The 24,152-nt window shown below is 55.6% G+C and overlaps 1 protein-coding gene across 2 annotated transcripts in view; it reads left to right on the top strand.

Annotated features, from left to right (window-relative positions):
• Nucleotides 1-20,582, top strand: part of CDK18 (cyclin dependent kinase 18) — a 50,371-nt gene extending 29,789 nt beyond the window's left edge. The window contains exons 3-16 of one of the 2 annotated variants that reach the window (XM_090025181.1): nt 3,283-3,419; nt 3,644-3,769; nt 6,068-6,124; nt 6,403-6,517; nt 6,735-6,829; nt 7,644-7,706; nt 8,280-8,403; nt 8,719-8,839; nt 9,239-9,336; nt 9,954-10,059; nt 10,614-10,656; nt 11,941-12,031; nt 12,877-12,954; nt 13,929-20,582. In XM_090025181.1, the coding sequence (XP_089881307.1) occupies nt 3,283-3,419; nt 3,644-3,769; nt 6,068-6,124; nt 6,403-6,517; nt 6,735-6,829; nt 7,644-7,706; nt 8,280-8,403; nt 8,719-8,839; nt 9,239-9,336; nt 9,954-10,059; nt 10,614-10,656; nt 11,941-12,031; nt 12,877-12,954; nt 13,929-13,963 (1,289 nt within the window). In that variant the 3' untranslated portion in view covers nt 13,964-20,582. Of the gene's footprint in view, nt 1-3,282; nt 3,420-3,643; nt 3,770-6,067; nt 6,125-6,402; nt 6,518-6,734; nt 6,830-7,643; nt 7,707-8,279; nt 8,404-8,718; nt 8,840-9,238; nt 9,337-9,953; nt 10,060-10,613; nt 10,657-10,750; nt 12,032-12,876; nt 12,955-13,928 lie in introns of those variants that run through there. The other variant, XR_016438854.1, reaches the window with a different exon arrangement.
• The last annotated feature ends 3,570 nt before the right edge of the window (nt 20,583-24,152 follow it).

The raw sequence follows: 24,152 nt of genomic DNA, 5'->3' as shown, positions 1-24,152 counted from the left end.
GGAATCCACCCCGCAGATCCACTAGCACCACACATCCCCCTGCACCCTCGGGGTCTCGCTCCAGCAGCAGTGGTATCAGGAAACTACCCCTGCCCCCAGACACGTCTCCCTGGGTCATTCATCCGCTGCGTCTCGTCCCTCGTCCCCGCAACGTGGCAGCTCGAGCCAGGCGCAGCTCCGGTCCGCGCCCCGCGCAAGCAGGCGCTCTCGCTCCGGTGCCCGGCAGTGAGATCATCCCCAGCTGTCAGACCCGATTGGGGTCAGCGCAGTGACATCCACGCTTGCAGCCGCGGCGGCAGGCTGGGTCTGCGCGGCGCTCAGCCAGTGGAAGTGGCATGTCAGCAGCAGGAGGGGCCGAGGCCGGGGCCGCCCTGGGCTGTGGTTTTGGTCCCGGGCAGGAATTCCTGTGCTGACACTTTGGTTTCCCTTGCTCGGCTGTGGTGTGTGGCTGGACGCAGCCGCCATCGAGTGTCTCATCTCCTGGGGCAAGTAGACCGCATCGGGTCCTGCGTGTAGTGGTCACTGGGTCAAATACCACCAGGCCTGAGCACTGAGGGGGTGCTCCCGGGTCCTGGAGCTAGGCAGGGCGGGCAGTTAGAGAGGCTTTGGGTCCAGCCCTTCAGATACCCCTGAAGTGCAGTCTGGATGGGGCCGTTCTGATCTCATGGGATAACTTCTGCACACACCAGGCCAGCGAATCCCACCTCTAGACCCATAACCAGAACAGGAGCAAGGAAGGTGGCTGAACCAAAGAGACCAGGTTAGCATTGCCCGCTCTTTGTGTATACCACATCCCTAAAGCTATGACCGTGTGTTTTTGTAGGCGCTTTGTTCCTTCCCTCCTCCTCCCCCATGCTCACAGCACCTGGTAGCATCTGACTGTGGCATTTGCAGCATCTGTAGCGTCTCACATGGGGCAGGTACCTAATTAGAATCAGTATTAACACCGAGCCCTGCCCAGAGCCTAGAGTTCTGTCTAAGGCACTTGCCTTGCAGCTACCAAGGTACCAGGGGTGCAGAAACATTGTCCTGGGTCCGCTGGAAGGAGTCAGGTTTCTTCATCTGTCCCCTCAAGAGTATTTTGACTCCTCTTTAAAGGGTTATGCTTGGTTGGGAAAGTGTCTGCCTGGCAGACAAGGCTGTATGAGTGCCTCTCCTGGAAGCAGCGCTCCGGTGAATTCGGAGGAGCTATTTCACCGGGACTTGGGTGACCTGCGCTGAACTTGCTCAGATGTTTTGCTGAGCTGCTGTCTGCATCTCGGAGCTTGGGAGCTTCCTAGCAACCAGCTATTAATTACAGACGGAGGGGCTTCAAGTGCAAACCTCACACTGGAGGCCAGGGAGAGCTTTATGGCTTGTATTGTTCTGATTTCCTGCTCCTTTCATGGCTCTTTGGGCTTGATGGTGCTTCACACTTGTAATCCCACGGGAGGAGTCATTGTTCAGAACTGCTCGGCTTTCGAGAGCACTCGGGTGCTGGAGAGCCATTTCTCCGCGCTGTGTAACTCTCTGAGATTGCATCCTCTCCCGGGGTTTGCTGGCTGGTTGCTGCAGTAAAAGACTGTCTGTCCGACTTCTTTAATCCCAAACCCCGCGGCCCCTGGGCCTCTGGAAGGAATGACAGCCCCAGGAGCTGTTGGTTCGCTCTGTGGGCCAGGACCCATCTCTCGCTCTGTGTTTGCACAGCACCTTGCATGGCGGGGTCCTGGTTGGGTCCAGGGGCCTGGGGGGACTGAGGCAATCAAGGGCCAGGGAGGATCTAGTCAGGGAACTGGATGTATTCAGATCGGCTGGTCCGGACGATCTCCACCCCCGAGTGCTGAGGGAACTGGCTGCGGTCATTGCGGGACCCCTGGCCCGGCTGTACGAGCACTCGTGGGGCTCTGGTGTGGGGCCGGAGGACTGGAAGAGGCCAGCGTGGTCCCCATCTTCAAAAAGAGGAGGAAGGAGGACCCGGGGAACTACAGGCCAGTTAGTCTTACCTCGGTCCTGGGGAAGCTCTTTGAGAGAGTTATCCTGGCCCATGTTCACAAGGGGCCGGGGGGAGATGATGCTCAGGGGCAACCAACACGGGGTCATCAGCGGCAGGTCCTGTCTGACCAACCTGGCGGCCTGTACGACCAGGTCACCAAACCCTCAGACGCAGGGGGAGCAGTGGACATCGTCTTCCTGGACTTTCGGAGGCCTTCGACACTGTCTCTCACCCCGTTCTCATTAAGAAACTGGGGGCTGTGGTGTCAACCCCACACAGTCAGATGTGTCGCCAACCGGCGGGAGGGCCGCACCCAGAGAGCGGTGATGGACGGGTCATGTTTGCCCTGGGGGGATGTGGGCAGTGGGGTCCCCCGGGGCTCGGTCCTCGGGCCCGCGCTGTTCAACATCTTCATCAGCCACTTGGACGAGGGGGTGAAAAGCACCTGTTCAAATTCGTAGATGACACCAAGATGTGGGGCGATGTGGGCATGCTAGAAGGGAGGAATAGGCTGCAATCGGATCTGGACAGGTTACAGGGGTGGGCGGATGAGAACAGGATGGGATTCAACACCGACAAGTGCCAGGTGCTGCGCCTGGGGAGGAAGAACCGGGAATAATGGTCACGAGCTGGCAGAGGGGAGATTCAGACTAGACATCAGCAGGTGCCACTTCACAGTCAGGGCGGCTAGGATCTGGGACCAACATCCAAGAGAAGTGGTGCAGGCTCCTACCCTGGGGTGTTTAAGAGGAGGCTGGATGAACACCTTGCCGGGGTCGTCTGACCCCAGTACTCTTTCCTGCCATGGCACAGGGCCGGACTCGACGATCTGCTCGGGTCCCTTCCGACCCTGCTAACTATGAAACTATATTGCATACAGCTTGTGGCACCAGTTGTGGTGATTTAGCACCAGAGACAGTTTCCTGTGCCCAGGATGAAGAGCTGGCCCCATTGGTGCTGTGTGGGGTGTGGGCTAATGGACAGGCCACTGGAGGGGACCTTCAGAGTCCTGGGCTCCCTTCCCAGGTAACAGTGGAGAATCCTTTTCTGTGCCTCAGTTTTCCCATCTGTAAAATGGAGTAAAAATGCAGGCTTTTTTTTTCCCCTAAAGCATGGAAAGATATGGTGTAGAAGGTAGCAGTCGAAGAGGCTTACCCAGGGCCAGAGACGGGAACAGTGTTAGGTCTGGAGTCCTTTGCTCCCAGCCCCATGCTCGGACTCAGCAGCAGACAGTGGCTGCCCTGGCTATTGAGAAGTGCTGCCTTCATGACACCTTCCAGGCACTCAGTCTTTGCCTCCTCTCCCATCAGACATAGCTCATGGGCACCTGCAGCTGGGCAGGGACTTCCAGGCGGACCCGACCTCCATTTCCCCGTCAGAGGTGGAGGGCCAGTCCCCGACAACTGTGCGCTACCGGAACAACAACCAGCGCCGCTTCTCCATGGAGGCAAGTACAGGTTGGGGCTGGAGCTGGGGCCAGGCAGGGCATGGAGGTGGGATGGCCGGCATGGGCAGGGGGTGCACGGAAGGGCGACTTTGCTGTTCTCGGCGTGGGGGTAGCCACGTGGCAGGCGGTGGGGACGGCTGGGCAAGCTTCCCAGGTTCAGGGCGCAGGTCGAAGGTCGAAGGTTCTTGGCTGGGAAGCTTACTCTGTGCCGGCCCGGCTTGCAGGACGTCAGCAAGCGGCTCTCCCTCCCTGTGGACATCCGCCTGCCCCCGGAGTTCCTGCAGAAGCTGCAGATGCACAGCCCCGAGTTCCCCAAGCCCCTCAGCAGGATGTCTCGGCGGGCATCCCTGGTGAGTCCCACCGCACTGGGGATCTGGGCAGGGGAGGGTCGTGCCCGGCTCATCACACCTCGGAGCCCAGGCCCTGAATGTGGCCGTGCCCATCCGTGTCCACGCACTCTGGGGTCCTTGCTCACACGTTGCCTCTACACCTATACCTCTATGCACCCGTCGGAGTGCCCTCAGCTGTGCAAAGTCCACACCGAGGCATGTGAATCCTTTTCTTCCTGTACCCACAAGCCTACACTCACACATATAAATGCTCGTTCTGCTTGGGCCTGCACACCCAGAGGTGTGCACTGCACACGTGTGTACATGCTCAGCCCTGGCATGCAAATCCCTCATGCATGCAGCAACACAGCACGTACAAGAGCGAGAGCCCAGGGCCTGCTTTGCAGATAGGCAAGGCTGCGTCCCGTCGAGTAGGAACTTTCTCGGCCGGGAGGGAGGCAGTTGGCCGACAGCGAGTAGCTCACATTCACCTGCACGGGCTTTTCTGCCCGGTGAATAAAATATGCATAGAGGAAATAAATGTGCCATTAATATTCATAACCCTGTAAATGAATAATGAATGTTCCTGTAGAAGGCGCCGTACGGCGTCGTGAAGTTTATAGGGCCTCCGATCACATTCAGCCTGCATTACCCACTGTTATTATCCCTGCCAGCTGAGCGAGACAAACTATCAGCACATCCATTCAAGGCGGGTGGGCTTGTTCAGGCATAGGTGCTGACTTGTTTTTGCCAGGGGAGTGGGCCTAAGATGATGGATATGAGGAAAGTTTTAAGTATTTCGGGTGACAGCCCTCTTCCCAAGTCGGGGGCGGGGAGGCACGTACTCAGCACCTCTGTGTTCAAGGCACTGGAAGTAGAGCTAACGGCACCATTTACTGCCCCGGCCATCAGGTCCAACGCACCCTACATCGGCAGCCAAGCTACCCCCCCTCCACATGTGGCGGCTGGAGGGAAATGCAGGTGTGGGTCACAGCCCGGGTCCGGACAGCCCAGCTTCGTGAATGGGGTGATAATGGGGGCCTCTGACCACATGGGCCGTGGAGGCAGGACTTGCTCTCGAGACGCTTCTCCAGGGCAGGGCAGAGCAGGGCGAGGGACGGATTCCCCTGGCGGGGAACAGAGTGGGGGCTAGCCACCCCTATCACAATCCTTGGGGATTATCAATGACACCTGCCACCAGCGACACGCATGCATCACTTCCCAGGCAGCTCCCACAGGTCTTTATTCTGAGCGAAAGAGGAAATAATGTTCTCCTCTGGTCCCAAGGCAGGCCTCCTCTGGGGCTGACGCCTGCACCTCCGCACACGCTGCGGGCTGCGTGACGGCTGCCCCTCCAGCACCACCTGCCGAGGGGAGACGTATGCAGCACAAAGCAGAGCTCCTCCATACCCCACCGAGGCTGGAGCTCTGCCGTGTCAGGGCTGCTCAGACGTGGTAGCCCCGTGTTTCTCAACCAGGGTGCGGTGGGAAGCAAAGCCGTGGGGCAATTCGACGACTCGGACAAAGAGGGTTGCAGGGGAGCTCAGGTGGTCACGTCTACTCTGACCCCTTGCTCAAAGCAGGACCAGCCCCAACTGCATCATCCCAGACTTGCTGCCAAGTCCCAGGGAATGAAGCCCTGATCTCCTGGGTCCTAATTCAGCCCTTTGACCCCCAAGGCTGTCCTGCCTATGACTGAGTAAATGAGAGTGCGAGTCTCCAGGATCCTGGGAGGAGTGACCATCCAAGTGCCTCGATTCATGGAGGGAACGGCTTCTGGTAACAGCCAGTGTGTAGGGAGCGATTTTTTTTTTCCATGCACATTAAATCCTCTGCTGGAAGGGGGCTCAAAATCCAGCCAGCCTTGAATGCAGACGTGGCTGCTCAGATGCCAAGATGATGGGTGAGGCAGGGACAGGCGGAGAGAATGAGGAAGGCATGACAGGAGCCAGAGCACTGGGAGGCAATATATCGAGCCGCATCCACACTGCAGCAAACAAGGCTCCCTGTGATGATGAAGTTAATAGCTTGCGTCATCGTTCCATGGATGGGGGAAGCAGGCATCATCTGTTTTCCTTAAGCACCCAGTCAATGGCGCTTCTTTCTGATTGATTGGCTGCCTAGATGGCTGCACTTCCCCGGCAGACAGTGATGTACATGGCGTATCTAGAGCTCCCGGCCCCGGCTTGCAAACACCTGACTTGACTGATCTCCCCCAAAGCTGTTATTGTCTGGCCTCCTTGACGTGACCTTCAGCTGCGGGGTTGCGTCTTTCCTAGGAGGATCTGTCCTGCTGACGTTCTTCCCTTTTCTTTGCAGTCAGATATCGGATTCGGGAAGCTGGAAACCTACGTTAAATTGGACAAGCTGGGCGAGGTGAGCAGGAATCCTCTCGAGGTTTTAGCTGGAGTGGAGAGGAGAGACAAACTGCAAAAGGAGCCCAGACCCAGGCTTCCTCAAGGTCTGGGTGTGTTTGGACGCGGGGGTCTGGGTCGGGCCCAGCCGCTGCATCCTCCGAGCCCTCCGCCATGAGTCGCCCGCTGCTCCAATTGCTCCTCTGCGGGCCGGTTTTCCGCTTTGAGCTGGCAAAGTAAAGGCACGCACCAGCCTCCGGATGCGAGTGCCCAGGCTCCATGTCTCTCTCTTTCCCACAGGGCACCTATGCCACTGTCTTTAAGGGGCGCAGCAAGCTGACGGAGAACCTGGTGGCTCTGAAGGAGATCCGTCTGGAGCATGAAGAAGGGGCCCCCTGCACAGCTATAAGGGAGGGTAAGGAGCAGGGGGCATTTTCTGAGTGGAAGGGCCTCACAAGCCATGGAGAGTTACTGCTGAGCCAGAGTGAATGGGCAGTCTAGCTAGCCAGGACCTTCTTTCATTTGCCAGGCACTGATGCCCTTTCACGAGGGTGTTGGAACAAGCCAGCCCGGCCTACCCTCTGGCCGCAAAGCGTGGCCCCGGGGCTTTCTAATGGCTCCTTGTCTTGCAGTCTCCCTCCTGAAGAACCTGAAGCACGCAAACATCGTGACCCTGCATGATATCATTCACACAGAGCGATCCCTCACCCTTGTCTTCGAGTACCTGGTGAGTGGGTGGGCTGTGCGCCCCGGGGTGGGATTTGGCGAGCTGAACTGTGCCCCTTCCTCCTATGACCCAGCGTGAAGGAGTTTGTGCCTCGCTGCAGCTGGGTGCAAGAGAAATGGCAGGGAGGATTGCAATATTTTACCTGTTCGAAAGGTTTAAGCCAGTTGGTGAAAAACGCTAATTTTATCAGATATTGTCCTGATTTTTCATCACCTCTCATTATCTGCGCTGAGCTCCTGGAAAACACAAATCAGGCCCATTCACCCACAGGCCTCTGCACAGAGCCCATTGCAATGTCTGGAACATTAATGGAAAGGAGGGAGGCAGCCTTCTTCCAGCCCTGTGTCCCAGCTCATCACCCGCTCACGTGCTAGAGTCAGCCCCGACTGGGTGGGTTTGGTAGCAATACCGGCTGCCTTGGCAGACGTTGTGGCACGCGGCAGGCTCTGGGCTGCCTGGCTTCACCTCCATAGCAGAGTTGCCTATACGTCTTCAAAGACCTAGACGCTTTCTCTGAGCTCGCATGTGCCTGGGGGGCCGATGGGGGAAGGCCTTGCAGGCCTGTCCTCAGACCCCTGCTGTGGCTTGTACAAAGGTTAGGTTGAGGCAAAATTAGCCAGATCCTCTGGCCAGACATGCAGGAGGTCAGGCTAGATGATGATGGTAAAGCTCCCTCTGGGCACATTACAGTGGTTAGTGGGCTTTAACCCCCTGGGCTCCTACCAACTCACCGAAGTCCCCTTTGGGGCCTAGAGCTAGCTTGGGGTCCATCTGAACATAGATGCTTACTCATGGCACACCCTTGCTGTTGCAGGACAACGACCTCAAGCAGTACCTGGACAACTGTGGGAACCTGATGAGCACGCACAACGTGAAGGTGAGAGGAGAAGGAGAGTCTCGCTGATCATGTTTAGAGAGTCGCGCCAGAGACTCTGCCCCTGCGCTTAATGTAGTATCGAGCATAGCGTTTAGCTGGAGGCAGCTGAGGAAACTGATTTCAGAGCTAGATTTAACTGCATAAGCAAAAGACAGAGCGAAGAGAGACTCATAGACCTGGATTCGCATTGCTACTAAGGCCCCTTTACACCCCCTGGCAGCAAAAGGCTTTTTAAGTTAGATGTTAACATAATTTACAAGTGCATGACTTACACTGTGAAGGGCCCTTTGTGCTGCTCGTGTAAAGGGGCCGGGCAGTCGGTGAGAATCTGGCTCTTGCCCTCCAAGCTGGAGCTACCTTGGCTCTGATCCCCCTCGGTCCATCACTGAAGCCTGTGTGTGTTGTGAAATGAGTCCAGAGCTGCAAGCTGCAGGGCTTCATCCCAACCCTAGAGTAAGTCTTTCCTCCAGAGGGGCCCTGAAGCTGCTTGCTGTTGTCTGCTGAACCGAATGGCAGACCCCCCCGCCCTGCCGCGCTGACCGTGCCTCTCCTCCCTCTTCCCCCCTCCCCAAGATCTTCATGTTCCAGCTGCTGCGGGGTCTGTCGTACTGCCACCGGAGGAAGATCCTGCATCGCGACCTCAAACCGCAGAACTTGCTCATCAACGAGAGGGGGGAGCTGAAGCTGGCAGACTTCGGTGAGCAGGGTCGTGGCCTGGCGTGGGCTCGGCGTGTGCAGACAGCACTGCACGCATGCTGCTTGGAGGGGCGCAGGAGACCCGAACTCTGGTCCATCCCAGTCCACGCCGGGGGCGGGTCAGTGCACCGCGAGCTGATTGAAGGACTTCAGTGCAGCAGCCAGGTTTCCAGACCTGCTGCTCCAAATTCAGCTACTGCCTGTAGATGCGTGAGGGGAGGGATGCTCCTCTGCCCGCTTGTTTCCGTCTGGGGCTGCTGGTGAGAACTACGCTGCAGTGCGGGAGAAGACACAGAGACGTCCCTTGCACCCCCAGGTCTCGCCAGAGCCAAGTCGGTCCCTACCAAGACCTATTCCAACGAGGTGGTCACGCTGTGGTATCGGCCTCCAGACGTCCTGCTGGGCTCGACCGAGTACTCCACCCCCATTGACATGTGGTGAGCTGCGGGGGCTGGCGGGGCTGGGCACCAGCACTGGACCCCGCTCCTGGATTCCCACCTCTCCGGTGCAGGGGATGTTCACCGCCTTTCATCTCTCCATGCAGCGCCTCGCAACCTGGGCTGCTGTATGCAGCAGCGCCAGCACAGGGATGCTGCCCGCCCTGGTTTATGGGTTAGGTCTCCCGGGTCATAAGCTCTTTGGAGCAGGCTCCTTGCTTGTGCGTCAGGGCCTTTTTGAGCAGGTGATAAGCAGTAGCAGCAATGTCCCGAAGGACAGGCAGGAGCTCCCTCGGGTGGCTGCGGCTGTAAGGGACCAACCTGCTTTGCGCGAGGGCAGGGGGGTGCGCTCGGGGGTCGTTTCCATCTCTAACGTCAACGCCTCCGCTGCTCGCTTAGGGGCGTGGGCTGCATCCACTATGAGATGGTGACAGGACGGCCCATGTTCCCTGGGTCCACCGTGAAAGAAGAGCTGCATTTAATCTTCCGGCTGCTGGGTGAGTCTGCTCTCCAACCCCCGCTAGAGGGCAATGGCTGACCGCGGAAAATGGAGAGAGGGCGAGGGCCTTGGCACACCTTCCCCGACGTCGACCAGCGTAGCGCTAGCTTCGAGTCCGGAGCGGCCACGCTTTCAACTCGAGCTGCGCATCCGTGAGGAGTGGGCCACGTCACAGAGCAGGAGCCGGGCAGTGCGGGCCGGAGATAAGCCTGTCCTGGAGCGGCATAACTTTGATCCACATAACGAGTGCCTTAAGCCACTTTGAGGTGTTAAGGCACAGACAGCCCAGGGGTTAAGAGCTCCGGGAGCTGCCCAGTATTACCATGTAACAAGGCCCTGAGAAACAGCCTTAGCCGAAAGCTTAGACTGGCTTGCAGTCCCGTGCCCTCAGCCCTGTGGGAGTGGAGAGAGAATCGGATCCTTCCTCGGGGGTTTTCTGACCTTCCAGTAGCACTGGGGAGTAGGGGAGGATTCGCTGGTCTCTTCCAAGGGACGGCTCGCACGGAGAGGGCTTCCACATGCGGCTCCTCCATGCTAGGGGAATGGAGGGCAATGACTGGCTGGTCCCCATGGTGCGATGACGCTGATGTGTCCAAACCATCCTCTCTCCCCCAGGGACCCCTACAGAAGACTCCTGGCCTGGAATCACATCCAACGAGGAGTTCAAGGCTTACAGTTTCACCCAGTACCGTGCCCAGCCACTGATCAACCATGCCCCAAGGTACTGAGACTCCCACGCACACCGGCGTGTGCTGGCCAGCAGCGGGACACTGGGGGGATGAGGCTGGGAGGTTTCATCCCAGGCTCACTCTGACACTAGGGAGTGGGGAGGACAGACAGCCATGGAAATGGAGGGCCGGTGGCTGAGCCCCGGCGGCAGCACAGTCGGGGTCAGGTCAGGCCTCCTTTTCTATGCCGCAGTATATAGATTCGTAGATTGTAAGGGCCGTGGAAAGGACCTCGCGAGATCATCGGGTCCAGTCCCCCGCACTAGGCAGGGAAGTCAGCTGGGGTCAGGTGACGTGGAAGCCGTGAATTTCGGCTAACGTGCGTAAGGCCGGCCTGGAAGGACTCTCCCGGACACAGCCCGGAAGCAAGAGCAGGCTCCAGGGCTTATCTAGGGCTTATCCAGCCCTGCTCATTTCAGAAATGCGTGGGTTCTGCTGCTTTGAAAGGCATGTGCCAACCCACCGTGCCTCCACTGCACCCCGGGAGAGCCTGGCTGTGCCCACGGTAGAGCCTTTTGGATGCAGTAACAGCCTCCTTCTCTTTAAGGCTGGACACAGAAGGGATCGATCTGCTGACAAACCTTCTCTTGGTAAGTAGCCTGGCCGCCCAGCCCACGAGCAGCAGGGTTGGACGCTGGCAGCTCCGGGTTTCTCATCTCCGACCCCCTTCTGGCTTCCCACTAGCTTTACCTGCAGTTCGCTGTCCTCCTCACCTGGGTTTTGAGTGAGATGCATAGCCAGCTGCGGCTGGAAATCCCTCACCCCCGAGCCTGCAGACGTGCCCCAGAGAGACAAAGCTCGGGGTCAAGGCTGTTAATGAAAGGAAAGGCAGCAGAGAGGGGCCTGGGGTCCGCGGAGCCAGCCAGGCAGCGGGTATTGCCACTGCTCCAGCCAGCTGGCATGCCGATGCTGTAGGGCCTAATCATGCTGCTGTTGGAGGCAACTGCAACACATCCCGGGAGACCGGGTGTTAGCGCCGGGAAGGACTGTAGACACCTCCTCCTCTTGGGTCGTATCGGTGTCCTAAGCCCCTGTCCCAACTTCAGGTGGAGGCATCTTCCCTCTCGCTGGCTCCCGGAGACGTGCTGCTGTCTGCTTGTGCCTGCCCTCCCATAAAAGTGCTTTGAGGTCCCAAACTCTGAATCAGCCTCTCATCGCCAGTGTCTGGTTGCTCATCTTTTCTCCGCTGCCAAGTTCCTTGTTCCGCTTCCCTAGATTTACTCAGCAGCACAGTCCTGCCCTTCAGCCGCCACTTGTCTTAATCCACGCCGCCCGGCACGGCGACGCACAGCCTGGCATTCCCGCAGCGGCAGCTCCGACCCCCTGAGCCCTGATAGGGGTGCCCCACGGAGGAGCCGTGGCTGAAATTGGAGCGGGTTTGGGGTTGGTCTCCCTCCTTCACCCTGCTCTCCCCGCGCGCGCACACACACAGGATATAACGACACAGCCCAGGAAACCACTGCACACCTAAAGATTATGCAACCACCCACCGGAGGTGTTGACACAAACAGCATATGGAACGGCAAGCACAGGCATATGCGATGGCTCCTCTGCGTGCACACGCGTGCCCACCCACAGAGCATATGTCATTACTTGCTCACCTGCCCCCCCCCATAGAAGCTGTCACTGCTCAGGCGCCTGCACACACATGCACACACGCAGCCAGCCATATGTACTTGCTTGCACATACACACTCAGCATACCTCACACACATAATATGTAGCGACACAAACACGGTAATGAGAACAGCTTCACATAATGCCGTGTACACAACACGAGTCGTGTCTTACACACCCAGCGCGCGTAACAGCAAGCCCCACGTGCAATGACGTGCGCCGAGCCCACGTAATCTCCTTCCTCTGTGGTCCGCATAGTATGAAGCCAAGAGCCGGATCTCGGCTGAAGCAGCCTTACGACACCCTTACTTCAAGAGCCTGGGGGAGCGTGTGCACCTCTTGCCTGACAGTAAGTGCCCATACATGCTAATGGGATTTGCTCTGAAAGGTAAATACCGGGCTTTCGGGGAAAATGTCATCAGCGATTGATTTTTCCAGCTGGCAGAAACCAGAAGGCTGAAAGCTAGGGTGTGCCAGCTTCCTGCAGTTTCTCATTTCAGGGGTTTTTAATTTTCCTATGGGAAAGCCACCATCCCTTTGTGGGAGGCTGCATGTGGCCCTTTTCCCTGGGGCAATGACCACGGCTTTCTGGGCCTTCATGCATTACCTAAGTTACCCCTTTCTCTTATGTATCAGCAAGTAGGACACAGCGGGTGCGTCTACATGAGACACCAAAAGTGCAGTACACTAATTCTACTGTGCACTAGCATGTCACGGCACAAGCCGTGCTAATGCGCTAAAGCACAGTCGAATTAGTCGGCTATACATTAGCATCAGATAAAACACATGCACTGACGCTACTGTGCTATAACACCAGTTACTGAACTTGATGCAGCACAATTATGGCGCATTAATGCACATGCAGACATGCCTAGAGTGAGGGTAAGGGCCTCCTACCCTCCTAAGGGCTGGGCTATTAAGCCCATGTCTCCTTCAAGATCCCCATTCTCTATATTTAGAGAAAGGGAATGAGTGCTCCTGAGGCTTGAGACTGGCATAATGAGGGGGCAGAAGCTGGCACGTGGGCACGGTGAGGTGGAGGATCTTGCCATTGCAGGGTGAGACCTTCTGGGCATACGGGAGAGAGGCGTTGCTGCGAGGGCACAGTACTGCATGCTTGTGTTGGCTACCTCTGGAAACAGCTCATCCGGCCACTGAGCTAACTCTCAGCTGTTCCTCTCTCCCTTTGCCCAGATGCCTCCATCTTCACTCTGAAGGAAATACAGCTTCAAAAGGACCCGGGCTACCGAGGCTCAGTCTTTCAGCAGTCAGGTAGGACCTGTGACCCCTGGGCTGGGTCCTGAGGGGAGAGCAGCACTCACGACAGAAATGCAGTCGGTCCAGGTGCCAGAGCAGTCTGGAGCTGCATGCAGACTAATTAACCCTGCTGAGCAGGAAGGCAAATGAGCACAGCTCTGTGCTGCGGCCCCTCGGGGTGCCTGAGCCAGCTCCAGCGTCTCCGTGCAGCAGAGCCGGGAGCAGCCCCATTGCCCAGCTGCACCAGGTAGCGCTGCCTGCACTCAGCCGACGTGTCGCTCTGCAGCGATGACCCCGGGCCGTGCCCAGGTGCGGTGCCCGGGGCGACAGGCGTCACGGCAGGTTTCCCACGCGGGGCAGGGAATGCCACGTTGCGGTCGCCTTCCCCACAAAGTGGCCATTCAGGGCCTATTGCTTATCTTGTCGGGAGGATCTGAGGGGAAAGTCCAGTTGAAGCCTGAGCTGGATTAGCAGGAAAGGCTTTGCATCAACCTCTCCCCCCACGTTGACCGCAGGTGGGTGAAGCAGCCCGAGAGGCCCCTGGCTCAGCTGGTTAGACATTAATATTCCAAGGGACAGAGCAGGCATTGTTCCCATGCACTGACCAGAGCAAAGGGCTGGGCATCGGGGCTCTGGAGGTTGCTTCCCAGCCCCGTCACGGACCCACTCTGTGACTTCTGCAGCAAGTGACTCCCCCGCTTTGTGCCCCTGGGCACATCTGTGCCGCTGTCCCGGGACTCCTGCGGACAGGGCACTGCCGAGAGGCACAGCCCTGGCTGTTCCCACCTCTCGTGCAGGGCACCCGGGAATGAGGCCGGGAAGCCGCTCATTGAGTGATGCCACTCTCAAGCGTGCGGATTCATAGGTCCCTGCACCCGAAATGGCCCCCAGAGAGAGATGCCTGCCCTTGCTGTGGTAGGGTGGGCTGATGAGCCTAAAGCACTTGGGTTCTAGCCTTTCCGACCTGGCTCTTTCTCTCTCCCTCCCAGGTCGAGGGAAGAACAGGAGGCAGAGTATATTTTAAACCTGTCTTCTTCCCTTTGTCACCGTGGAGATCAAAGCACCGAGAAAGGAGAGGACCACGTGCTCCCACCAGACTCATCCGCAGAGCGTTTGAATCTAGCAGGAAGAGACTGGAGGGCACTCTTCTGCCACAGGCTGCCCTCCAGCTGGCCTCACAATCCCACCGCTGCCACCAGTCAGCCCACCGGTGTCTCTTGTCAAAGGAGCTGTCGCGCCTGCTCCTCTCCCCCTCGCTTTTCACATGGTGCCACCACAGCCGGGGCCCCGCATGCCGTACCAGGGTAAGGTGCTTTACTGAGTGACTGGCTGCCCTGGGCATCGCCCCATGCGCCCCCCGCGTGCACCTGCGGGCGTGGTAAGCGGGCACGCATGGAGGCTGTGCAGGCGGGAGACAGGGTCTCCGACAGCTGGCAGGACGGTGGCATGGAGCGATCAGGGAGCGGCAGATGTACCTGCAAACACACGGTGTGCCTGCATCAGGCATCCTCCTGCTCCCGTCACTGGTGAAGTTGGACCTGGGCCGACGGACCGTGGTGAAGGACGGGTGCAAAGTTTCCAGCCGGGGGTACCTCACGATGAGCCCCGTGCAGGGCTTTCTGGCGCTGCACATGTAGTAGGGACAGAGTCATTTGACATGGGGGAGCTCTGCCTGAGCCTCCCCCACAGGTGCCTGAGCAGGGGATCCCTCTTCCCCACTTCCGCATTGGAGCCCAAGCGCTGTCTTGTCTGGACAGCTGCCCTGAGGGCCAGGAGGATGGAGGGAGTGAAGGGAAAATGCCCATTAGCTGGATTCCTCTGATCCTATCACTTTTCCCAGCAACCTTCTTCCCTGCCCACACTGTATTTTTTAATCTCTGACAGCTGGCTGCTATGTACAGACTTCCCTAGTGCAATGATGTAGCAGGACTGGGAATCGGGGCACAGAGATGGGGATCAGCTCCGTGCAAAAACAGCACAGCATTCCCCAGGATGTTCATCCAGCCCTGTCCAGAACAAACAAAATCACTCAGAGCCTGCCATGCTCCTAATCCACCTTTGGAGATACAGGCACGGTCTCCCCAAGTGGCTTGGGAGCTTCTGTGAACTCTCCAGCCACTCAAGCCCATCTTTGAGCTTATTGCAAAGCGTGGAAGAGCCGGAGTAAGTCTGCCTCGCGGTGCAGGCGTGCTGTGCTGGTGACAGGTGTCGGGGGAGGCTCGTCCCACCGCTGTGAGGCTGCAGCATAGAAACGGACTGAAAGGTGACATCCCTGTTATGCAGGGAGCCTTCCCAAGCGCACTGCGCTCACCTTTCACTCTGTGCTTGACTGCTGTCGGCTCATTGCCAGCTTGCACTGCCCACAGTGTCTACACATGTGCCGATGCCAGTGGGATTGAAGCACCTAAATCTGAGCATCTATGTACGTGCGTGGTTGGATTAGAAACGTTATGTGTGCATGTTCTCCATTTATGCCAGGGTCCTGTCACGTCTGCTCAGATAAAATCATATCCTGGCCAAACAGCTCAAACCAAACCGGAAACCATTTTGGTTGAAAAAGTTGCAAGAAGTTTCCATTTTTAATAGACTGTTCCTCCCCTCTCTGCCTCTTGCTTTCTGCGCTCTGTGCTCCCCCTGCCCAGCTGGCACTAACAAAAATCACGGGCTGGTCACCTGATTGTGGGACTGGCAGGCAGGAAATCCTCCATTCCTATCCAAACAGCTCCCCTCACATGCTGCTAGCCTTAGGCAGATGATGTCACCTCTCTGTGCCTCAGTTTCCCCATCTGTCACGTGGGGCTGATGATCTTTAGCTGTCTTACTGGGACACATAATGCTCCATGGCCCTCAGAAAATGCAAAGCATGAGGATCAGGTGGAGATGGGCTGGTCCCCGAACTTCCCCAGTACTTGAGACGGCTAATCCAGCGTTCCAGCTCAGGTCAGATGGGAAGCGCTAGGTCATCCGTAGGCCACAGCAGCTTGGATTTCAGCTGGGCTCATCCTGGATAAGCATCCATACTTTGACGTTACTTGAGGTTTGCTTAGTTTCTTTCTCCGTACACCTGGGCCAAGAAAATGTGCTTTTTCTCTTTCATTCTTTAGGGAAGGGCATGGCTAACCCTGTCTGCAGGGCATGTCTGCAGTACATGCGCGACATGTTTAGCCCTTGCGCATACCTGTATAAAGTGTATCGGTCTGCTCAGCTTCACAGGCTCTGCTCCAGCTGTACCAGGGCTCTCAAGGAAGCGCATGAGACAGAGGTTTAAAAATGAGAGGCCGGTGTTTGCTGTAAGATCTAGCCAGTCTGAGCTAGCCTTCGACAGTGATTTTTGGCAGAGAAGTTCCCTGGGGAGAACCAGGATTTATACAGGGGTTGCAGTTCCCACTGATGGTCACAGGTTAGTGACTCAGCTGGCTGTTTAGATAGATTAAATGTTCCATTCAGCGAGGTATTGGAGTCCACCCGAATGCCAGGTAGCCATACCATCAGCAGGGCGACTCTCCGTGTGCCCCAGGTCAGGCACGTGCCGAGTACCTAGCCTGGGCTGAGGGGCAGGGAGGAAGAAGCCAATCTTCCTACCCACTTTGCAGTGACCGAGCCAGCTCCTTCACTACCTGGGGACCATGTTCCTTGTGACTCACAAAAGGCCAGTTCCAGAGGTTCGTCGTGTCTCTCCCCGCAACACACCATGTCCACGTTCGGGCCTGTGCCTTCCTCCCTTTCTCAGCTCCATGCTGCGGGGGCCCACCCCGCTGCGGCATAATGCAGAGTCTTTTGCGGCCGCCTCTGAGTCAGAGCTGCTGCAATGCTGCTGTGCTTTGCCAGCCGAGCTGGCAGCAATGCAGAGAGACCCCATCTCCCCTGTGCGCCCTGGCGCTCGCCCGCACCACCACTCGTGCACACAGACAAAGCCAGCGTGGTGCATGTTCCCCACCCCCCAGCTCTGATCACCAACAGGTCCCATCACCTCCAGTTGCTGCCTCTGAAAATCAGCTCCCCCTGCCCACAACACATACTCAAAAGAGAGGCCCAGCACTGAAAATACCAGTGCAGCAGCAGGAGCAAGGGAGGTGAGATCACTGCCTGGAAGGCAGGCATCATGTGGCTGCAGATTGGGACAAAAGGTTAAAGATGAGGCCCAGCAGCGCTGCTTTCTTCAAGGTCATTTGGTAAAGGAAAAATATTCTCCTTAGTCCTGTAACCTGCATGCTGTTTACTCTTCTGTGTACCCCGCAGACCCTTCCTGAAGGAGACCTCGGTGTCAGAACGCTGTTATTTATTAGCTTGGTACCTGGGTATCAGGGTGAGCTTAAGATAACCCCTTTTGTTCCCGGGCAGTGCGGTGGGTATTTTGTCCCTGTTCAGTACAGCAATAGCCAGTGTAAATATTTAGCACGCCGCTGAGCAGGGCTTGATTTATAAGCCCCTGATGCTTGTTCATTTGCAGGGCTTGGCTGGCTGAGTCCTGTTTGCGCGATCCCGAGGTCCCTGCACACATGCTGCCTGTAAAAGCCTTTCCAGCTGCTCATGAGCTCTGAGCGGAGCCATTAGGCAAGATCCTCAGCCACGCAGATCGTCAGGGCCTCCCCGACGTTCCCGGAGCTGCAGTGAGGTTTGCGGAGATGTTTAAAGAGTCTGCGCAGGCAGAGGAGCACTTAGTGGCATTTGCAAACGCTCCTAAGCAAATCAGTCGTCCAACTTGCAGTGGAAGTCAGTGGAGTTTAGCCCCTGCCTTGCAAATCCAGTTACGTACGCGCATGCTTGCGTGTTCAGGTGCCCAAATGCCTTTGGAAATCTGGCCCCTGCATCAGCTGGCCCCAGCTGAGGATCTGTCTCCTCTGACAGCTGAACCCAGTTCAGTTCCTGTGAGTGCTGCATTCATATTTCCAAGGCTGAACCTGTGGTTCACTGTCATTTTCCACGCGTGACCCTTACAGGGAGCCACTCACCTGCTTTCAAAAACAGGTTGCAATCCCTATATTTAAGAACTAAGGTAAGAGGTTTTGCCAGGAAGCTTTGCACCACCTTGTCCGCTGCAATGAGAGGCAGCTTGGTCCTGCAACCTGGTTGTGCCAGTGCCTGGCCCCGTTCAAGTCTGTGATTCACTAGATTAGTTACTCTGGGTCGTGGGACTTCCAGCTCCACTGTGGGAATGGATTAAGGCAGGTTGCTGCTCTTCTCTCTTAGCAAGGTATCGATCAGAAGCAGCTCCACCGACAGCAGTAAAATTACTAATTCCAGTATTGGGCATGCAGCACACGAGAGCACAAGAGGGTTTTGTGACAATGCCTGGTTTCTGTTTTATTCTGTCCTAGTCTAGAGTCAATCCAGAAGTGGCTTAGGACGGTTCTTAGCATGTAAACCTAGTCCCTGTAGGACTGCCACTCCTCAATGGCAGCAGGATTCCCCTTCCCCTCCTTTACTGCCGTTGGGACCTTAAAGAGATTTCCACCCCTCCTACATAACCAAACAATAAAAGTCGTAAGAATTTTTCTAACTCAATAAACGTGAATCGGTGACGTTAAGCGGTCCTAAAGGCAGCAGCACGGAGCACCAGGAGTTGAAATGGACTCTAAACAGAGCGTAGACCTGATGGCTTTGATGCTTCCCGGTGAAGCCTGTGCATGGAGTAAATGGGGAAAAGCCAAGTAGGCTGAAAATGCTTGAACTTCCTATGAACTGCCTGAAACTGCTGGATGGTGTTAGAAATGATTTGTTTTTTGGACAGCTAATCAAGCAGTTGACATTTTTTCAAAATAAGGATTTTCAGCAGAGCTGTTAGGGGGACAAGTTGCCTTTTTTCCCAGAAATTGTTCTCATTTTTGACCAGGCGTGGTGAAGAGTGACATGTTGGTAGAACTGCTTTAAAAGCCTGCTTTCACCTGTCGCACCAGCTGATAGTTGCCAGTAAAGCAGATAGCTGTAAAGTCAATATTAATGTCTAGGTTACAGGGCAACAATAAAACATTATAGACTTAGTCATTGCCTTTCACACCCCACATAAACGGACCTGTCTTGGCCTGACACGCCTCCAGATCTATTTCGAGATTTTAAACAGCACAGCTACAGCATGTCAGGTTTTACAGACTTCCTTGCTCCCTATTGTGGCTCAAGGTAGTAAACCAGCCACGGCATAGTCCTAGTTTTGCAAACTGCACGTTTTTCTCATGATTTTTGCCCACTCACAATGGAGATTGGGTTAGAAACAGGAGCAGGGGGTCAGTTAAGGTGCAGGGTAAAAGCAGACAAGCAAGAAGGTAACAGAGAGGTGGAAGCAGCCTATCCCTACAGAACTGAGGCATACTACCACCTCCGCAGCTGTATAAATCCCTGTGCGTGGACGTGAAACCAGACCCCTTGGCTCTTGCTCCATGGGGTGTAAGTCAGGGTGATGCAAGGCAAGTCATGGTGCTTAGGGTCAAAAGGGACCTCCACAGATCATCAAGTCCAAACCCCTGCCCCGGGCAGGAACGGGTGCGGGGTCATATCACCCCAGCCAAATATCTGCCCACATAAGACAGCTTTGCCCCTGCCCTTGATGCCTGAACCTGCAGCCCTCCGTGGTGGAGCCAGCTTTACCCACAGGAGTTGTCCCAACAATCAGGACCCACGTCGAAACAAAGACGGCAGGATAATTCCTGACAGCAAAGCCAACCTACTCCTGGTGGCTTCTCTCACGGCTGTGAGACAGAGTGCATCGGGCCTGGCGTGGCGCGCACCGGAGACGCTGGAAAGCCTTCCCCTGAGTTCATGAGGCTTTGAGGCAGGTCTCTTAACCCCCGGGGATCTGTGCCGACCCCAGCACTATTCAAGCCGTCTCCTCCAGCCCTGCGTTAGCACAGGGTGGCCAGAACAAGCTCAGTGTCATCATTGTAAATCTGACTTTGCTAGAATCACTTGCTCTGCTAAAGCCTGGATTTACACTGGTGCAAGTCAGAGCCAAACGAGGCCCAGTGGATTCTGTAAGCGCAGTCCGCTCTTTCTGAGGTTGGGGTCAAAACAGACAAGCTCTTGCGAGCCGAAGGCCAGGGACCTTTGTCTGACAAGTCCTGCTCCAGCTGTGTCGTATCTCTGCTCCGTTTCTGTACGCTAGAGTCCTATACTGACCGCATCGTGATGTCCCTCCAGAGTTCCCCGCTAGCGACGTCCTGTAGTAACAGGCACAAATGTTAAGAAACCCACTTTCTGGGTTCTCTGCCGCCGCCTTCATCGTCAGCACCTTGTTTCTCCTCGAGTGGGAAAAAAATGTATGCAGGCCGCCGGGTTACCCATACTGTGAATGTTCTCCAGTGTGATTCATTTGCAAATACAAATAATATATTATAACTATTATTGTACAAACAGAAGATGCATTTTAAAAGAAATGATTTTAAAGATTTATTCCAAAAGAAGCAATGATTTTTTTTTTTTTAACGGGAAGTTTTTCTGGAATAAATAGAAAGTTAAAAAAAAAGAAGAATAAAAGATTATATCCATCTCTCAATCCTGTGTCTGAATGTTTTATAAAGATTTCAATTTTTGTATTTCAGATGTGACATGCACTATTTTGTGAATGTGCTCTTTTCTTGCTAAGGCTTATATTACAGATGTATCGTGAATGCTGCAAAGCCAAGATTGGAAAATAAACTTTACTGAGCATATCATAGCTTTTGTACGGCATATATCTTTTGGCAGGAGAAGGGCTGAATGTTTGCTTTGTTGTGCAGGTTTGAATCAGTAGGGTTGGCAACTGGCTTGTAGCCGGAGCTGTTCACATTTTTTTTCTAAATTTGTCACAAACAGTGTTTCCTTCCTAATAAAACTTTTTATTTTTCACAAACTTCTCATAGTTTCATAGCTGTTAAGGACAGAAGCAACCATTCTGATCAACTACTAGTCCTGCTCTCTGCATAACACAGGGCATGGAGCTGCACCCAGTGATTCTGCAGCTAGCTCGTAACATCTGCCTGAGGTAGAGCATCTCTTATAAAAAAAGATTTCCAGGCTTGACTAAAAGGAATCAAGCAGCAAAGAATCCACCACAGTCCTAGATTAATCCTTCCAATGCTAATTATTTTCCATGTTAAACATTTGTGCGCCTTATATATAGCCCGAATATGTCGAGCTTCAGGCTCCAGCCATTAGATCACTTTCTGCCTCTCTTTCTTCTAAAGCCACTTCCAGGATATTTTAAAGCAATAGCTTTATTGCAAAGATTATATTTTCCATCTTCTGGAAACCATTCCTGCCAAGAATTAGTGTTCAGAAGTAAGGGATAAGTGTGGCTCCCCTCAAACCTGGAGAAATACAGAAACACAGCTGTGAATTGTGCCTTCCACCTTGGGACTAGCCTGGTCTTGTAACCCTTCCCGAAAAAATGAATAGGAGATAGCCTTGGGGTTGGGAACAGGCTAAAGCCATTTGCCTTGAGTACCCTGATCCTAAAAAATTGCCCAGCAGGTGTCTGTAAAGTCCCATCAAAGTCAGTGGCACTGTGTGTGCAGACACAAAGGCTCATCCTGAAAAAGCTGGATGCAGAATTAGGGCCTTGGGCCAGTTGCTCAAAGGTAGTTAGGTGCCTTTATAGACAGAAAGAAGGATATTGTGGGATCTCAAAAGTCTGCAAAGATACATGCCTAAATCACATGAGTTTCATGGCAGAGGGGAGCCTAAACCACTGAGGTGCCTTTGAAACTCCACCCTCAGGCACCTTTGTGGCCCTTGAGATGCCTACATTTCTGAAGATCTGGCCGCTAGGTTCCCAGTGCAAACCCAGACCAAGGGTCTAGTCAGCTCTGCAACTGGATTTCTGCATCGGTTAGAGAGTCTGTGTGATGACAGGAGCCAACTCGTGGCCATACCAGCCACCGCTCTCTCCGAGGCAGTGTGCCCTGCCTTTCCTACCACAACTTGTTGGGGATCAACCCGATGCAATAAGCAGGAGGCTGCCCCTTTAATGCCCCAATGCCAAGGCGTTTACCTGTGGCTCTGACCGTCCCTTACCATGTCCTGTGCCTCACAGTTGGCATGCACAGGGCACAGTGCCTCACTGTGACCCATGCTCCAGGGTCTCACCATCACTGTGCACCAGACTACCCGCTATGACTTCCCCGGCCCCTTACAGGCTGTCCTTGGCCTTTGGCTCTGCTTGCCCAGGTCTCCTCAGTTCTGTACCGCGTACCCTCTCACTAAGGCTCAGCTCTGGCTTTGGTCCTTAACTCCCCTCTGATTTACTCCCCTCACTGGGGCTCTCTCAACAAACATCTCTTGTGCAGTCCTTCAGGTTGCCCCCTGCAACCCTACTCTGCATCCACCACCCCCTCGTGGAGGCCAAAACCCTGCCCCTATGCTGGGGCCGCAGGGTCTTATACGCCATGGACTCAGGTGCCGCCCCTTGGCATGCCTGACCCCACTCCTGCCGGGGCTTTACACCCCATGGACTCAGGTACTGCTCCATAGGCACGCCTGGCCCCACCACGTCCTCTACTTCCCACTGGGTAGTGGGGGCTGGGGTTATAAGGCGCCCCTACCCGCCTTTCACTGGGGAGACAACTGGCCTGGCATTTCTGGGGAACTGCCCTGCCACAGGCAGTCCCACCAGGCCATCCTTCCCCAGCAGGGTGCAGTTTTGGGTCATACCCAGGACCAAGAGCCTCCTGCCTTAACCTCCAAAGTGCTCCTGGGCGGGCGGGCGGGCGGGCAGGCGGGCAGGCAGGCAGCTTCCCAGCTACCCACTGCAGCTCCAGCCTTGGGGGCTTGGATCTAAAGTAGAGGCTGCTCAGCCCCCTCCTCCAATCCCAGGGCCCTCCTGCAGTCATGCCACAGCCTCATCACTCTGGCACGCACCTGCTGCCTGCCCTGATGCCTGCTCCAGCCCACGAAGTGGCAGGTGAAGGTGCTCAGCTGCAGCCTGCCCAGGCAGATGGAGTTCCCCGGTGCTGGTCCAAGTGTGGGGGGACTGTGGGGTACCGTGGCCTGTTACCGGTTCACAAACCTTCTGGGGTCTCCAGACCTTCACTAAGAGCGGGCAGGGAAGACATTCATCATTTCTAGGACCAGAGGAAAGCTCCCCAAGGGCAGGAGCTGCAAGGCTGGTGCAGCTGTGGGCAATTAGTTGATTCTCCCCTGGTGCGCAGCTCCGCCCTGGGCCTGAGTGGTGTGCGACTGGAGCCAGGAGCAGGGAACTTGTGGCCTTGCTGAAGTGAGGCCCTTTGCTCACTCTGGTTGCACCTTTTCTCTCTTTTGCTTATGTTTTGGTTCTTAAAGGGGCAGGAGAGCGGCTGTGCTGGACTTCCTTTCAGCGAGCTCGTCTCCAAGCACGGAGGCCTTTCTCTTTGCATGAAGCTCCCAAACAGATACTCTGAGGGAAGGAAGTGGTGTGGCTTATCACCCAGATGCTCAACTGAGAGAGATGCTGCCTGATAGGATCAAGAGCTATCTGAGAATGGCAATGACGGCATTTCTCAGGGGTCTGTGCTCTGGGGTGGGCTGACATCTCTGCTTCCGGTCATGCAGCCGCGTAGATGGGTTAATTGAGACACAAGGACACAGGACCGTGCGCACATTAGAAGCCCCTTTTGTCTGAGAGGTGCTCCCTAAAGCCCCTTCGGGATGGGTCAGCCAGCTTCACCAAACGCCTGTGCGGCGGGTGGAGATGGTTGGGATGAGGCAGAGTTGTGAGGCATGCACCTAGACTTAATGTTGGGTTTCAGGAAGGGCTCTTGCGCTAGCCTGGAGCTTGTAGCAGAGGTCTGAAACTAAATTGCACAATACTCTGGGGAGGAACCAAGGCTGGATCCCAACCAGCTTCACTCATGTTTAAATAAAGCTGCAACCCACACGGGCGTGAGCAGGCACAGGTCCTACGGGACACGGTCTTGGTCAGACTGGTTCCCCCCTCTGCCTCCGGTTCCTCCAGTCCCAGCACTGGCATGGGAGCAAGGCTGTCGTGAGCTCCCCAGAGAGCCGTGACGGCTACCAAGCAGCACCGAGCTCCCAAAGGGGTCCAGCTTCCTTCTGGTCCTGGCCCATCCCTTTCTGCCACGGGTGAGATCTCCTGTGGTCTGACCTCGCACGGTGGGAGCTCATCTGATCAAATGGGGAAGGATTAGTAAAACTGGGAAATGTTTCACAGGAAAGCATTGATTGTTTTTTTGAATGAGCTATTCCACTGCCAAGTGTTGCAACAAAACACTGTGGCAAAATACTGATGTTTTTCACACAGACGTTTC

The sequence above is a fragment of the Crocodylus siamensis genome, chromosome 13 (genome assembly GCF_052110815.1).
Source record: "Crocodylus siamensis isolate JL-2025a chromosome 13, ASM5211081v1, whole genome shotgun sequence".
Lineage (NCBI taxonomy): Eukaryota > Metazoa > Chordata > Crocodylia > Crocodylidae > Crocodylus > Crocodylus siamensis.
The sequence above is the reverse complement of the archived record's forward strand: the minus strand, read 5'-3'. Positions and strand labels throughout refer to the sequence as shown.